This window comes from Oncorhynchus gorbuscha, linkage group LG05 (genome assembly GCF_021184085.1).
Source record: "Oncorhynchus gorbuscha isolate QuinsamMale2020 ecotype Even-year linkage group LG05, OgorEven_v1.0, whole genome shotgun sequence".
Taxonomy (NCBI): Eukaryota; Metazoa; Chordata; class Actinopteri; order Salmoniformes; family Salmonidae; genus Oncorhynchus; species Oncorhynchus gorbuscha.
In genome coordinates, this window is record NC_060177.1 from 25,995,213 (window position 1) to 26,009,948 (window position 14,736).

The 14,736-nt window shown below is 48.6% G+C and overlaps 1 protein-coding gene across 5 annotated transcripts in view; it reads left to right on the forward strand.

Annotated features, from left to right (window-relative positions):
- Positions 1 to 10,152, forward strand: part of LOC124035744 (myosin heavy chain, skeletal muscle, adult-like) — a 250,637-nt gene extending 240,485 nt beyond the window's left edge. For 4 of the 5 annotated variants that reach the window (XM_046349375.1, XM_046349376.1, XM_046349377.1 and 1 more), the window contains 8 exons: positions 1,251 to 1,481; positions 3,539 to 3,661; positions 4,913 to 5,039; positions 5,171 to 5,328; positions 5,570 to 5,816; positions 6,473 to 6,661; positions 9,457 to 9,610; positions 10,001 to 10,152. In XM_046349375.1, the coding sequence (XP_046205331.1) occupies positions 1,251 to 1,481; positions 3,539 to 3,661; positions 4,913 to 5,039; positions 5,171 to 5,328; positions 5,570 to 5,816; positions 6,473 to 6,570 (984 nt within the window). In that variant the 3' untranslated portion in view covers positions 6,571 to 6,661; positions 9,457 to 9,610; positions 10,001 to 10,152. The remainder of the gene's footprint in view (positions 1 to 1,250; positions 1,482 to 3,538; positions 3,662 to 4,912; positions 5,040 to 5,170; positions 5,329 to 5,569; positions 5,817 to 6,472; positions 6,662 to 9,456; positions 9,611 to 10,000) is intronic. The other variant, XM_046349379.1, reaches the window with a different exon arrangement.
- The last annotated feature ends 4,584 nt before the right edge of the window (positions 10,153 to 14,736 follow it).

Below are 14,736 nucleotides of genomic sequence, written 5' to 3' on the forward strand. Positions count from 1 at the left end.
TAGAGGTTCTGTCTGCTAGAGGTTCTGTCTGCTAGAGGTTCTATCTGCTAGAGGTTCTATCTGTTAGAGGTTCTATCTGCTAGAGGTTCTATCTGCTAAAGCTTCTATCTACTTGGGGATCTGTCTGCTAGAGGTTCTGTCTGCTAGAACTTCTATCAGCTAGAGGTTCTGTCTGATAGAAGCTCTCCAAGCAGATAGAAGCTCTATCAGACAGAACCTCTAGCAGACAGATCCCCAAGCAGATAGAAGCTCTAGCAGATAGAAGCTCTCCAAGCAGATAGAAGCTCTATCTGCTAGAGCTTCTATCTGCTTGGGGATCTGTCTGCTAGAGGTTCTGTCTGCAAGAGCTTCTATCTGCTAGATGTTCTGTTTGCTAGAGCTTCTATCTGCTAAAACTTCTATCTGCTTGGGGATCTGTCTGCTAGAGGTTCTGTCTTCTAGACCTTCTATCTGCAAGAGGTTATATCTGCTTGGGGATCTGTCTGCTAGAGGTGCTATCTGCTAGAGGTTCTGTCTGCTAGAGGTTCTGTCTGCTAGAGGTTCTGTCTGCTAGAGGTTCTGTCTGCTAGAGGTTCTGTCTGCTAGAGCTTATATCTGCTAGAGGTTCTGTCTGCTAGAGGTTCTGTCTGCTAGATGGTCTATCTGCTAGAGGTTCTGTCTGCTAGAGCTTCAATCAGCTAGAGGCTCTGTCTGCTAGTGGGTCTATCTGCTAGAGGTTCTGTCTGCTAGAGCTTCTATCTGCTAGAGGCTCTATCTGCTCGAGGTTCTATCTGCTCGAGGTTCTGTCTGCTCGAGGTTCTGTCTGCTAGAGGTTCTGTCTGCTAGAGGTTCTATCTGCTAGAGGTTCTGTCTGCTAGAGGTTCTGTCTGCTAGAGGTTCTATCTGTTAGATTTTCTGTCTGCTTGAGGTTCTGATGATTGGTGTTAAAGTTACTTACAAACCCCTATTGGTTTGAACGGTGTCAGCAATTTCTATCTAGTATTTCTTTTTTTACACAACATAAATTGGGGTGTTTAGAGCACTATATAGGTAGAGAACATTAACATGTCAATAACTCCATTTGGACAAAAATGCAGATAGAACCATATAGCCCCAAGCGCTCCATGTGTTGTGGTTTTATCTCTGCTGTTTATACCCATGTTGCCAGGAGTTGTTCTTGCGTACATCTCTAGGCCTGATTTATGAGTGTTAATAGCATGTCTTGTTTGTATGTGTGTTTGTGTGCCTGCCTGCGTGTCCCTGTGTCCCAGGTGGTGGAGCGGGACGAGCATGTGCTGCGTCTGTGTGCCCAGGCGTTGGTGTTGCAGGGGGAGCTGAAGGCCCACTGTGCCCAGCTGGAGAGCGGGGATGACGCCCTGAATGCCCTGAGCCAGCACCTCCGAGACACCCAAAGAGACCTGGAGTCCAGCTGCAAACACAGCCAGGAGTGTGAGATGGTCATCAGCACTATGAGAGACAACACCGCCGCACTGAGACGACAGGTCAGACAGTCAGTCACACCAGTTAGGCCAGCCAGTCAGTCAGGCAGATCGGTCAGTGGAACAGTCAGTCAGGCCGAGCCTCATCCACAGGACTGTAGCTTCCCAATGACAGACTCGTCCACAGACACGGACAAACCCGGTCACACTGTGCTGATCACTCCCTTTCCACTACAAACATAGATTCATTTACTAGTCCACTCAGTGGTTTCCCCCTACACAGTCAGGCCCACTCATCCTGCTCACTACCCCTGCTACCTAGAACAGTGCCAGTCATGCGGTGAAGTCAAAGCCAGTCAAGTAGTACTAGCACTGTGGTATACCCAACTGGCCTCTCAGGTGAGTGAAGCTACATGCAGGTCAGTTGTCGTGCCACACCTCTGTAGGTAAGGCTCCATCTCTGCTGCTGATCTGTAAACGGGTGGAGTCAGACAGGGTACAACACTCTGGGAGTTGGAGGCCTGGGGACCTCTGGAAGTGTTTTCACTGATTCCTATTGATCGGCTTCATGGCCCCCATACAGGAGGAAACACAATGAGAAAACACAGGCAGTGTGAGCTCCCTGGACAGCACAGAGCACAGCACAGAGCACAGCCGTTAATGGCTGGCAGGAGGAAGCAGAGAGGAGGGGAAGTCTGGATTACATGGGCAGAGCAGTGGAGAGGAAGGATTGATGTTTGGACTTGTTTAGGTGTGTGTGGTTGTGTGCATGCATGTGTGTGTGAGACACGGGGTGGTTGACAGCTCCATGCAGGGAAGAAGCAAAGTGGAAAATCATGCTGGGGATGCGATATGTGGCTGAAATAATGGCGGCCGTGCCCAGTGGAGCTCAGCGTTTATGTGGTGTGGAGGTGGCTGGAGATCCAGTGGGGCGCTTACCTCCTTCTGTGAGCCCATAATGGAGGCGCCGTTCCCATCACCTCCAGCTCTCACCCTGCCCTCTCCACTGCTGTAACCAAGGCCTTCCCTCTCCACTGTATACACACCACCTGAGTCCCTAACAACACCCCTCCCACACAGCAGAGCTCCATTAGCAACACAGAAGCTCTCAATCGCACACACACACACAGTATTGATCTCTCTCATCCTCAGCTGGGTCCTTAGAGCACACAGGGCGACACACCACCCACTCACTTCATCAGTCTCTATCTCGGACCCACGGTGTGTGTGTGGTGTGTGTGAGTGAGTGTTGACCTGCATACCTTTTAAGTGATCACTTCCTGCCATGGTATTTTTTCACACCAATGTTTCTTTACCTCTTTCCCAAGTTGACATGTGTTGTCTAAAAACTGGGGGGTGTGTATGTCTGTGTGAGAGAGGAAGGTAGAGAGTCTGATTTCATTTAATGAGCCGATCGCTCTGACTGCTGTGAGACATCAATACAACCAGCTGATTTTACCTCTCTCTCCATCTTCATCCTGCCTGTAACGGCCCCAGGGTTTATGAACACTACAGGCACACTGCAGTGAAGGCTGTCTGGAAAACATAGACAACAAACAACAGTGGGTAATGAGAGGAACATCGTATTCAGATAGATATATTATCCTCGTAAACTTACAGGCCATTTGGGAGTGTTTTATAAGTGCAGCAGCACAAAGTAATCCTGACAAACCACCGACACCCGATAGGACATTTTGTGTGTTTGTTTGTGTGTGTGTGTGTGCGCCTCAGACAGACCGGCTCATCTGTGAAAAGCAGAATGTGCTCCAGTCACGAGCCATCAGGCCCAGCACAGCATGCAGATGGGGAAGACTGAGGGGAAACTGTTTGCCTGTCTCTGTTTCATTAGTGTGAACTCACCCAGCACCTCAGCCCCAAACTTAGTCTCATAGTGACCCCCGGCCTGCCTCACCCACAGTGCAGTCTGCCCTTCAACCATAGTCTCACAGAGCTCCAGCCAGTCCTTCTGTCTCTACCTCGCAACACTCAACTTCACAACACAGGAAGGAAATGGGAGGAGAGACCTACTAAAGTCAACCGCATGACAGTGGTACCGGTCTGTACCGGTCTGTCAACAGATATATCTGTGTACTATGTTTGTTCCTGTGTGCCTCTCTCAGGTGGAAGAACAGGAGGAGAGTGTGGTGAAGAGCCAAGCTGATTTATCTGTCTACAGAGCCAGTCACATCCACTCTGACTCAGACTACGACTCCCAGCTCTGCCGCATCCAGGAACTACAACAGGTACAGTAGGGGCAGAACACTTCACCTCTTCATGCCGGAGTCCTGCTAACACAACCAGTCACTGTGGCCAGTGAAATCACAGTGACCAGAGAAAGTCATTGTCTTTAAAAGTTCACTTATCAACTATAGTTAGAAGTTTGGTCCTACTGTATGTTCAGTACGTTCACTGTAGTTCTGTGTATTCCAACCCTGGCTTTAAACTGACCCTAGACAGGAAGTCAGAGCAGCCATCGCCAGACAGACCCTGACCCACACCAACCAAGGTCCATAACGGCCACGGTGACTAATTGTTTGTTATGTCAGCGTGCGTGTGCCCGTTTGCCTTTAATGGAGTGTAGTGGGGCGATCCATCAGGCTGTCAAACAGGCCCAGTGTCAGCTGGAGTGGCTGGCGTGTCAGAGGAGCGCCCGCACTACGCTGACGTGATTTACTGCCCTGCTCCGAACGCACGCGGCCACCGCTCCCCGCTCCACTCCGACTCAGCCCAGATTGATTACCCAGCCCGGCTGGCCCACGATGCCCACCATCTTCTGGCAACCTTTTAGCTGCGTTTTATAGATGATTAGAGCACCTCGTTTGACTATTTATACATCTGTAAGTGGCCATGAAATCTAGATTTGTCTTGACAGGTGTCAGCATCAGGATGTAGTGAAAGCAGAGCCTGGTGACAACTCGTTATTTTAATGGTCTGAGATGAAGGGGGAGATGGCAGGATCTTCCCTCCACAACATGGCTGAATTATACTTTTTAACTTAATGTTTATGTACATATTTCACTCAAAGCTGTTGGCTTTGGCTTGATAGGGTCTGAGAGCAGTGGGGAGATGGCTGGCACACATACACACACACACTCTACCAGAGGAAGAGTGACAGTGACATGTTGACCTGTCAGCTGCCTGTGCTCACACACACACACACACACAGTTATCTTAGGTAAATATGTCATGGCAGCCACACAGTGCAGTTGGCTGGTTAATTGAATAGTTAAAACATCAGTAGGTCTGTGCAGATTGGATGTGACACCTGTCAGATAGGTGCTCCCCTAACACAGGACACTTCCTCCACACTCTGTTACATATGCCGTCATGGTGGAAATGCCAAATTAGGGGCAGGCGCTTCACTGAACGCGCTTGAGCAGGTGTGGAGATGTCCTGGGGGGTGGGGGGGTAGGGGCTTTGGTCCGCCCGTTCCCCTCAGGCATAGTCATAGGTGTGTGACAGGTGTGCGTGTGTGCGTTTGTGTGTGTGTGTAGGCATTCTCCCAGACCGTGGAGCAGTGTGCCCAGGCTAGCCAGGACCTCAGTGTGTGCCAGTCGGAGGTTCGTCAGCTGAGAGAGGAGGTGTCCAGACTCACCCAGCTCAAGGACAGCACTGTGGCAGGTGTGGAGGGCATGACACAACTCAACCAATAACTTTGTGTTTACGATAGAATACATAGTTTATTTTTTACTGCATTGTGGGTGTGTGTATCCATCCATGTGTGTGTTTACGGTATACTGTGTGTGCTGCAGAGGTGCTACGGCTGCAAGAGGCTGGGAGGCAGCTCCAGGCAGAGACCATGATGGAGGGCCAGCGCAGGCTGGAGGAGGTGGGAGCTCAAGAGCAGAGGGCTGCCAGGCTGGAGCAGGACCTGCAGGCCGCCCACACCCAGTGTGCCAAGAGACAGCAGGTATACACTGTGGCATGATGCCAGGCCAGGCCCCCTCACCTCCAACATACCTGGAGGATAGGATAGAAAGAACTTATATTCACCTACTCACTCACTGACATAGTCACTCAGAACTTCAGAAAGTGGAAAACACACACACACACACACATAAATGGAACACTCTGGGTAAGAAGATACACACACAGGAGTATATGTTCATACACTCACACTTTGACTGAGCCTTCTCTCTTTTCCCTCCCAGGCGGTGCAGAAGCGGGATAACCTCCTGAGGCGTTCGGAGGCTGACCTGCTGGAGGCCCGGGAGACTCTGAGGAGTCGGGCTGTGGAGGTGGAGCGGCAGGCAGCTGCAGTCAGGGGCCTGGAGGCTGACGTCCAGAGGGCCAGGAGGGAAGGACAGCAGAGAGAGGCTGAGTGTGGCTCTCTCAGGACCCAGCTGATGACCCTCAGGGAGGAACTAAAGGAGGCCCAGGGACGCTGCAGGGACATGGGTAGGAGGAGGACACAGTCCTGGGGGGTGAGCTGAGTGACTGGTGTCTATACAGGTGGAGTCGTGTTTCAGAGTGTAGTGAGGTACATTTGTAGCTCTCTCTCTCTCCCTATTTCTCTATCTTGCTTTGTCTCTATTTGTCTGTCTGTTTGTCTCTCTCTCTCCTTCCCTTGGTGGAGAATAGGTTCTAAAAACAGTTAGAGGCATGAGCAAAAAGCAAGAAGAGGCATGAGGAAGAAGGAATGAGAGTGATGCTGATGGAAGGAGGGAAGAGGAGAAAGAGGAGAGTGACATGGTTGTAGTGGCAGCAGCAGCAGTGCAGCCTCTAGGGCTGACTTTAATGAGCCGTCTGAGATGGTCACCTGTTTACGTCCTGCCTGCCCCAGAAGCCTCAGCAGCCAGCCAGCAATGAAACAGCCCATCAATTCACAGCCTGGGGCCTTTTGTCTGACACTCACTCTCACTCACACATGCATAGTAACAAGTAACATATGCATATGCACTCAGAGGGACCATAAAAATAAGAAATAACAGAACATGCATGGATGCAGAAGAAGGGCAAATCAGCACACAAGATAACAGATAAGATATGTAATATAATAGCGTTGTTGATAGTAAATGATCAAAATATGCTATGTGTTTGTGTCTGTGTTTCAGCCCAGGAGCTGGCTCGTCAGGAGGAGAAGGTGTTGCTGGTGGAGGGGGGCAGCATCGAGCACAGGAACACCTGGCAGAGCGGGTGGCAGAGGTGGTGAGGGCAGAGCAGGCCCAGAGGAAGCTACAGGCAGAGCTACGCACCTTAAAGGAGAGACTCCACACCACAGAACATGAGCTGCAGGGCTACAGGTACTCTACAGGGCTTTGGGTTCCCTAAAGCCCTCTGACTGTCTGCCTCTATCTGACTCCAAATAGAGGTCTGCGCATGACTGATTTATTCATGCCATTCCCACCTGCACCCGCAGCTTTTCATACCACACCTACTCGCTCCCGCAGCTTTTCATACCACACCTACTCGCTCCCGCAGCTTTTCATACCACACCTACTCGCTCCCGCTGGCTTTCTGTCTAACTCCCACCCGCTCCCACAGCTTTTCATACCACACCTACTCGCTCCCGCTGGCTTTCTGTCTAACTCCCACCCGCTCCCACAGCTTTTCATACCACACCTACTCGCTCCCGCAGCTTTTCATACCACACCTACTCGCTCCCGCAGCTTTTCATACCACACCTACTCGCTCCCGCAGCTTTTCATACCACACCTACTCGCTCCCACAGCTTTTCATACCACACCTACTCGCTCCCGCTGGCTTTCTGTCTAACTCCCACCCGCTCCCACAGCTTTTCATACCACACCTACTCGCTCCCGCAGCTTTTCATACCACACCTACTCGCTCCCGCAGCTTTTCATACCACACCTACTCGCTCCCGCAGCTTTTCATACCACACCTACTCGCTCCCGCAGCTTTTCATACCACACCTACTCGCTCCCGCTGGCTTTCTGTCTAACTTCTTTCCCACCTGCTCCCGCAAGAACTGGTCCCGAACCCAACCGCAGTCCCGCAATGTTATTTTAGGTGTATGGGATGCAGCTAGTTTGCTAGCCATGGTCCTAGCAATTTTGCGCTCTATAGTCAATATCAGAATGTGCAAAAATAACCTAAGAAATAGGTTAAATTATCAGAGATCCTCACATTCTCCATTATATTAGGCTATCAGTATTACTGGGCTATATCAGCCAATAGGTTAGACGTAGTTTGAAGAGAGCAGAGTTGGAGAGAGAGAAGGGACACTAGCATTTTCTCTTGAGCTACGTTTAATAGCCTACCTTTTAGGATCGGGACGATTTTCAGACAGAGACCAAATAATATGGGTGATCAAAATATTTATTACTAGGCAGTGTAGTAAACTATAGCCTAATTATATTTAAGTTCATTTCCTTGGAAAGATTCATCAAAATTCATCCCAAAGTTGTCTGTCTGATGAATGATGAATGCAGGATGAAAAATGCCGACCGCGACTCAATGATCTCTGTTGGGACCTGCAGCCCTCTACCACCTAGCACACAACCACAATCCTTCACATTTCACTGAGCCATTATTTCAACAGTGACTTGAGTATTTACTGATTGCCATGAGCCTGTAAAGACTGTCTTATTCCCATTTAGATCCAAACTGAACCTTTTGGTCAGTAAGGCCACAGTGTCTTTATGACTCAGACAAGCCTCTCAAACAATCACTCTACATAATGCCTGTGAAGAAAAACACCCATCTGATGTTAAATGTGTTTGGAAACCCACTGTGCCTCACACACACTCTCAACCTTGTCTGTATCTTAGTGGCTGAGAGAAAGAGAGAAAAGTGTTTTGGCTTTGTGACCCTTGGCACGCTGCCTCCCCCGCTCTCCCCCTCCTCCCCCCTGTCCATCTGGGCTGTGTGTGCTCCGGCCGCTCGATAGGCAGATCATTCCAGGTCGGGGCCCTCTTGTGAAATCAGATGTTTAACTGGCCAGGAGAAGCGAGATGGGAGCGTCTTAACCAACACCTTGCCAAAGGTCTCCTGTTCAGTCAGCCGTCCTGCCGCTTGGAGTGCGCCCACTGCCTGACAATAGGCATTAGGGAGGATTTAGTAATTAAGTGATAGGCTGAGGACTAAATTGGGTGTTTGTGGGCTGGCGAGCCACCCAGAGGTCCCCACAGCCATGCAGATAGGGGATTCTAATTGCCAGGGATATTGATCAGACTGGAGAGGGGGGATGCAGGGGATTCACGAGCCATCGATTTGCTGTTACTGCGGCCGCCTTGTCAATGGGAGAGGGAGGTGAGCACTGAGAAGGCTCTGCCCCCCCCCACACACACACACACACACTCTCAAACACTCACTCACTCCGGGAAGGGCTTTACCCCTCAACCCCTGCCCACCTCCTCGATATCGCTCGTTCTCTCTTTGTCTTAGACTGTCTAAAGGTGTGGCTTCTCGGATGGATATTGGCAGAGAGGAGGGGCAACTCCTTGGTAGAACATGACCCTAGGGAACGCCACCCTCAAACTTTGCTCTACGTACAATATAAGTTCCCCCTTCACACTCTGCTGGTGTGTCCCTCGTCACCCTCCCTAACGCGTGGTGTGTCCCTCCCTGGGCAGGCGAGGGCTTTGATGCTTGGCTGTGGTCTGAGTTAATGTCTCAGGGAGAGAGAGCACTGAACTGGGCCGCTCTCTGGGATTTGATTAGCTGCTTCACCTGGCGGTAAACAGGCCCTGGCCATCCCTCACACACACAGCTCTGATCCCATCACTCACACCCCGGCGCCCCATCAGCCCAACGCTCGCCCCACTACACCATGCCACACCACAAAGCACCGCACAGACAGAATTAGTGCAACGTCCTCTCATTAAATGTTCAGGCTTGCCTGCTCAGATTAAATCTGGCAGACACAAACACACACGCATTACTCTCCAATGATTACGTTTCTCGCAATACATCACAAGATAAATTAAATTCCCTTTGATTTTGAAAATGTGAACAATAGTGAAAATAAAGTTTACAGCATGTGGGGGGTAGCGTTAGCAGAGAGAGGTATCAAACATGCCAGTTTGAAAGTAGTGGTCATTTAAAGACTGGGTGTGTCTGGCTGTGTGTGTATTAGGACCCAGGTGGAGAGTCTGAAGAAGGAGGCAGGGGAAAGCAGGCAGGCCCAGCTCAGTGCTCAGCAGGAGGCCAACACACACCAGCAGGGGACTCAGCAGCTGGAGGCAGAGCTGACCACCACCAAGGACACACTCAGGACTCTACATCAGCAGGTAAGACCCAACATTAACACATAAAGCTATCCAATCAACCAACAGGTTCCTACAAACAGTGTCCTGAAACCAGTCACCACCTTTGGGAGCCTCTCCCAGTCACTTAGGGTCTGTTACACTAGAGGAACAGTCTTTTAACGCCACTTCAATACCAAAGTGAATTTGTCGTAGCCGGTTAGGCGACTGAGGTTAAGGTTAGGAAAATAGTTAGGTTTAGCGAAAATGCTTGTGAGATGTTCCTCAATGCTGGAAGGGGGGCCCCGTCTGGAAAGGTTTGGGGACCCCTATGTTAAGACTAAAATGTAAATGTAGCCTAACCTCAGAATATTGCCTGTAAACATGTGGTCGGTTGGTTGGCTGTGTGACTGTGGTCGTCTCTCTGTGTGCCAGCTGCAGGAGCAGGCTGATGCCAGCCGGGCACTGCGGGCAGAGCTGTCCCAGGAGCAGGACAGGCAGCAGGAGCTGCAGGAGAGGAACCAGGGGGCCAGGGAGAGAGAGGCCCAGCTGGAGTCAGAGAGAAACCAGCTCAGAACCAGCATGGAAGCAGCTCACAGCCAGGTAGATTCAAACACTATTATTAATCAATAAGGCACCTCTGGGGTTTGTGGAATATGGCCAATATACCACGGCTAAGGGCTGTTCTTAGACACGGCGCAACGCAGAGTACCTGGATACAGCCCTTAGCCGTGGTATATTGGCCATATACCACAAACCCAGAGGTGCCTTATTCCTATCATAAACTGGTTACCAATGTAATTAAAGCAGCAGAAATTAATGTTTTGCAATACCCGTGGTCTGATATACCATGGCTGTCAGACAATCACCATTCAGGCACGAACCAACCAGTTTATAATAATGTATATAAAACTAGCACTCAACTAGACATGTGCAGTCAACAACTCAGCACTCAACCAGGTGCTTTCACACACATTCTAATGTATCCAAAAACTAGCGCTCAACTAGAAATATGCAGTCAATAAATTCACACATATTGCTAATGCATGTCACACTCACACAACATATGTTAATCATACTGTAGTGTTTGTCTGTTGATTTATGACTAAAGGCAATTTTCCAACACAAATAATTAGTGTCAGTGAGCTTCATGAATTAAACCTGTGCTTGCTGACAGTTAAACGTTTCAAAGGGCATTTTTTGTCTTTACAGGATGTTGTTTATCCATTCATCAGGAGAGCGTCTTCTCCTCACATAGTGTCTGACTGAAGCCTGGCTACACTCATCTACAAACCACTCAGATTCCCCCTCCAGCCATGCTCGCAAATTGAATTAGTTTCCGTCTCTGAATTTGTGTTTCAAAAATAGTAATTCTTTTTTTAACCCCCAAGGAAGCAAGAGAAATGAGTCAGATCTGCACACGTCATGAATTTTGTGAAATGATAGTTTTCCACCAGCCAAAGGGATACAAGCTTGAAGCGCAGCAATTTACCAACTGTTCAGCTGCTAGGAAATTAAATTGAAGCACATAATTCATATCTTTAGAAAGTTAAATCAATCTGATCAAAAAGTTTCTCACTCAATTACGGCCTGAAATTAATCTCCTTAATCCCAATTTAAAATCTGTCATGCATATAAGTGCAGATCTCTCATCTATTTGCCCATCCATGTTACTTAATCCTGGAACAGAGAGCTAAGATGGCGCTGCGATTGTCAGATTTAGTCCCATCTATCTTTGAGCCTGATATACACACAGTGGCACACACACCTGATGGGAGCTCTGATAGGGGTGTGTCTCCTGTCTGTCCTACAGCTGAAGGAGCGGGAGAGGACTGTGGGGTGCCTGCAGGATCGTGTGGTAGAGCTGCAGAGCACCACCCAGAGGCTGCAGGAGGAACAGACAGCCTGCCAGGCTCAGCTGCAGCAGTGCAGGAGGGAGCTGGAGAGCAGGGAGGGCCACAGCCACGAGGTAACAGTTACATACTGTCCATATGAGTGTATTTTATGTGTAGTTTGGGGCCCATGTTCCATGTGTGTGTTATCCTCTCCAGATGAGTGTCCTTCAGGAGACAGTGTCCAGGCTGAGGGAGTGTGTAGAGGAGGCCCAGGCCAGCAGCAGGCAGGGGACCAGGGACACTGCAGCAGCACAACACAGCCTCAGAGAGCTGAGACTGGAGCTGGCCTCCACCCAGGCATCCCATAGAGAGAGCATGGAGCTGGTGGGTGCCCTGCTTACACACTGGTACTCTGTCAGGCATGTATTGAAAATACTGACATTAAAACAATGACAGTAACTCTCGACTTGTTTTAGGGTAATGACTGGAGAAAATCATGTGTAATGGGACTAACAATGTATATTTTGTGTGGATGTTTGTTTTGTGGTGTGCGGCTGTGCGTGTGGTGGTACTGTTCAGCTGGCTGAGCAGAGTGGTGAGGCTGCAGGTCTACGTAGTGAACTGTCCCGCCTGCAGCAGAGGAGCTCCCAGCTGTCAGAGGAGAGAGGGGGCCAGGAGGAGAGGACCAGGCAGCTGGTTGCAGAGCTCCACAGACTACGCTCTGCCAGCAGACAGTCACTGGACGAGGTGAGAGAGAAGGATCTACACATCAACATTTCCATTCATCCTCATGGCAATTAACCAATAACCATCCATTTCATTGTCAATATCCGATAACCACTGATCTGGTTCTAGATCTGACACTGTCAAATTGTCACATACACATGGTTAGCAGATGTTAATGCGAGTGTAGCGAAATTCTTGTGCTTCTAGTTCCGACAATGCAGTAATAACCAACGAGTAATCTAACCTAACAATTCCAAAACTACTACCTTATACACACATGTGTAAAGGGATAACGAATATGTACATAAAGATATATGAATGAGTGATGGTACAGAACGGCATAGGCAAGATGCAGTAGATGATATCGATTACAGTATATACATATGAGATGAGTAATGTAGGGTATGTAAACAAAGTGGCATAGTTTAAAGTGGCAAGTGATAAGTAGTTTAAAGTGGCATAGTTTAAAGTGGCAAGTGATACATGTATTACATAAAGATGTATTACATAAAGATGCAGTAGATGATATAGACTACAATATATACAAATACATATGAGATGAGTAATGTAGGGTATGTAAACATTATATTAAGTAGCATTGTTTAAAGTAAAGTGGTTAGTAATATATTTTTACATCAATTTCCATTATTAAAGTGGCTGGAGTTGAGTCAGTGTGTTGGCAGCAGCCACTCAATGTTAGTGGTGGCTGTTTAACTGTCTGATGGCCTTGAGATAGAAGCTGTTTTTCAGTCTCTCGGTCCAAGCTTTGATGCACCTGTACTGACCTCGCCTTCTGGATGATAGCGGGGTGAACAGGCAGTGGCTCAGGTGGTTGTTGTCCTTGATGATCTTTATGGCCTTCCTGTGACATTGGGTGGTGTAGGTGTCCTGGAGGGCAGGTAGTTTGCCCCCGGTGATCTGGTCTGCGCATGCTCTGAGGACGCGGCTGGGTATGCCGTCTGGGCCTGCAGCCTTGCGAGGGTTAACACGTTTAAATGTTTTACTCACGTCGGCTGCAGTGAAGGAGAGTCCGCAGGTTTTGGTTGCGGGCCGTGTCAGTGGCACTGTATTGTCCTCAAAGCGGGCAAAACAGCTATTTAGTCTGTCTGGGACAGCCAACCATTAGGTCATGGACCAGATAACCTCACATTAAATCCTAGACTGGGACAGCCAACCATTAGGTCATGGACCAGATAACCTCACATTAAATCCTAGACTAGACAGCCAACCATTAGGTCATGGACCAGATAACCTCACATTAAATCCTAGACTGAGACAGCCAACCATTAGGTCATGGACCAGATAACCTCACATTAAATCCTAGACTGAGACAGCCAACCATTAGGTCATGGACCAGATAACCTCACATTAAATCCTAGACTAGACAGCCAACCATTAGGTCATGGACCAGATAATCTCACATTAAATCCTAGACTGAGACAGCCAACCGTTAGGTCATGGACCAGATAACCTCACATTAAATCATAGACTGGGACAGCCAACCATTAGGTCATGGACCAGATAGCCTCACATTAAATCCTAGACTGAGACAGCCAACCATTAGGTCATGGACCAGATAACCTCACATTAAATCCTAGACTGGGACAGCCAACCATTAGGTCATGGACCAGATAATCTCACATTAAAACCTAGACTGAGACAGCCAACCATTAGGTCATGGACCAGATAACCTCACATGAAATCCTAGACTGTTATAGCCTGTATCCAACCATTAGGTCATGGACCAGATAACCTCACATTAAATCCTAGACTGTTATAGCCTGTATCCAACCATTAGGTCATGGACCAGATAACCTCACATTAAATCCTAGACTGTTATAGCCTGTATCCAACCATTAGGTCATGGACCAGATAACCTCACATGAAATCCTAGACTGTTATAGCCTGTATCCAACCATTAGGTCATGGACCAGATAACCTCACATTAAATCCTAGACTGTTATAGCCTGTATCCAACCATTAGGTCATGGACCAGATAACCTCACATGAAATCCTAGACTGTTATAGCCTGTATCCAACCATTAGGTCATGGACCAGATAACCTCACATGAAATCCTAGACTGTTATAGCCTGTAGCCAACCACTACACCATCACATGATTACAAGTGTGATGGCTCAATCATTCAACCTTATGTGTTGTATAATAGGAAAGGGGGTTATCTAGTGTAATATATACCCAGGGCTGGAAATGAACACTACACCCTTAGAATGCCTGGTCATTAGTGTGGAGCACACAGCCCCTCTGAAGTAGAGACTTAACCTCCACAGGTCGCGCTGTACACTAATTGACCACTACAGGAGAGAGCAGGTTATGTTGTATAGCAAAGAGGTGTGACTTGTAGCAGTGCCCTTTCTGTGTCCGGGGCTGTATTCCTAAAGCTGATTGGATAATGAGACATCTCTCCCAGACCCCCACAGAGTCTGCATATACAGCACACACACACACACACACACACACACACACACACACACACACACACACACACACACACACACACACACACACACACACACACACACACACACACACACACACACAGAGAGAAAGAGTTTGCATGTACAGCACACATACATACATACATACATACA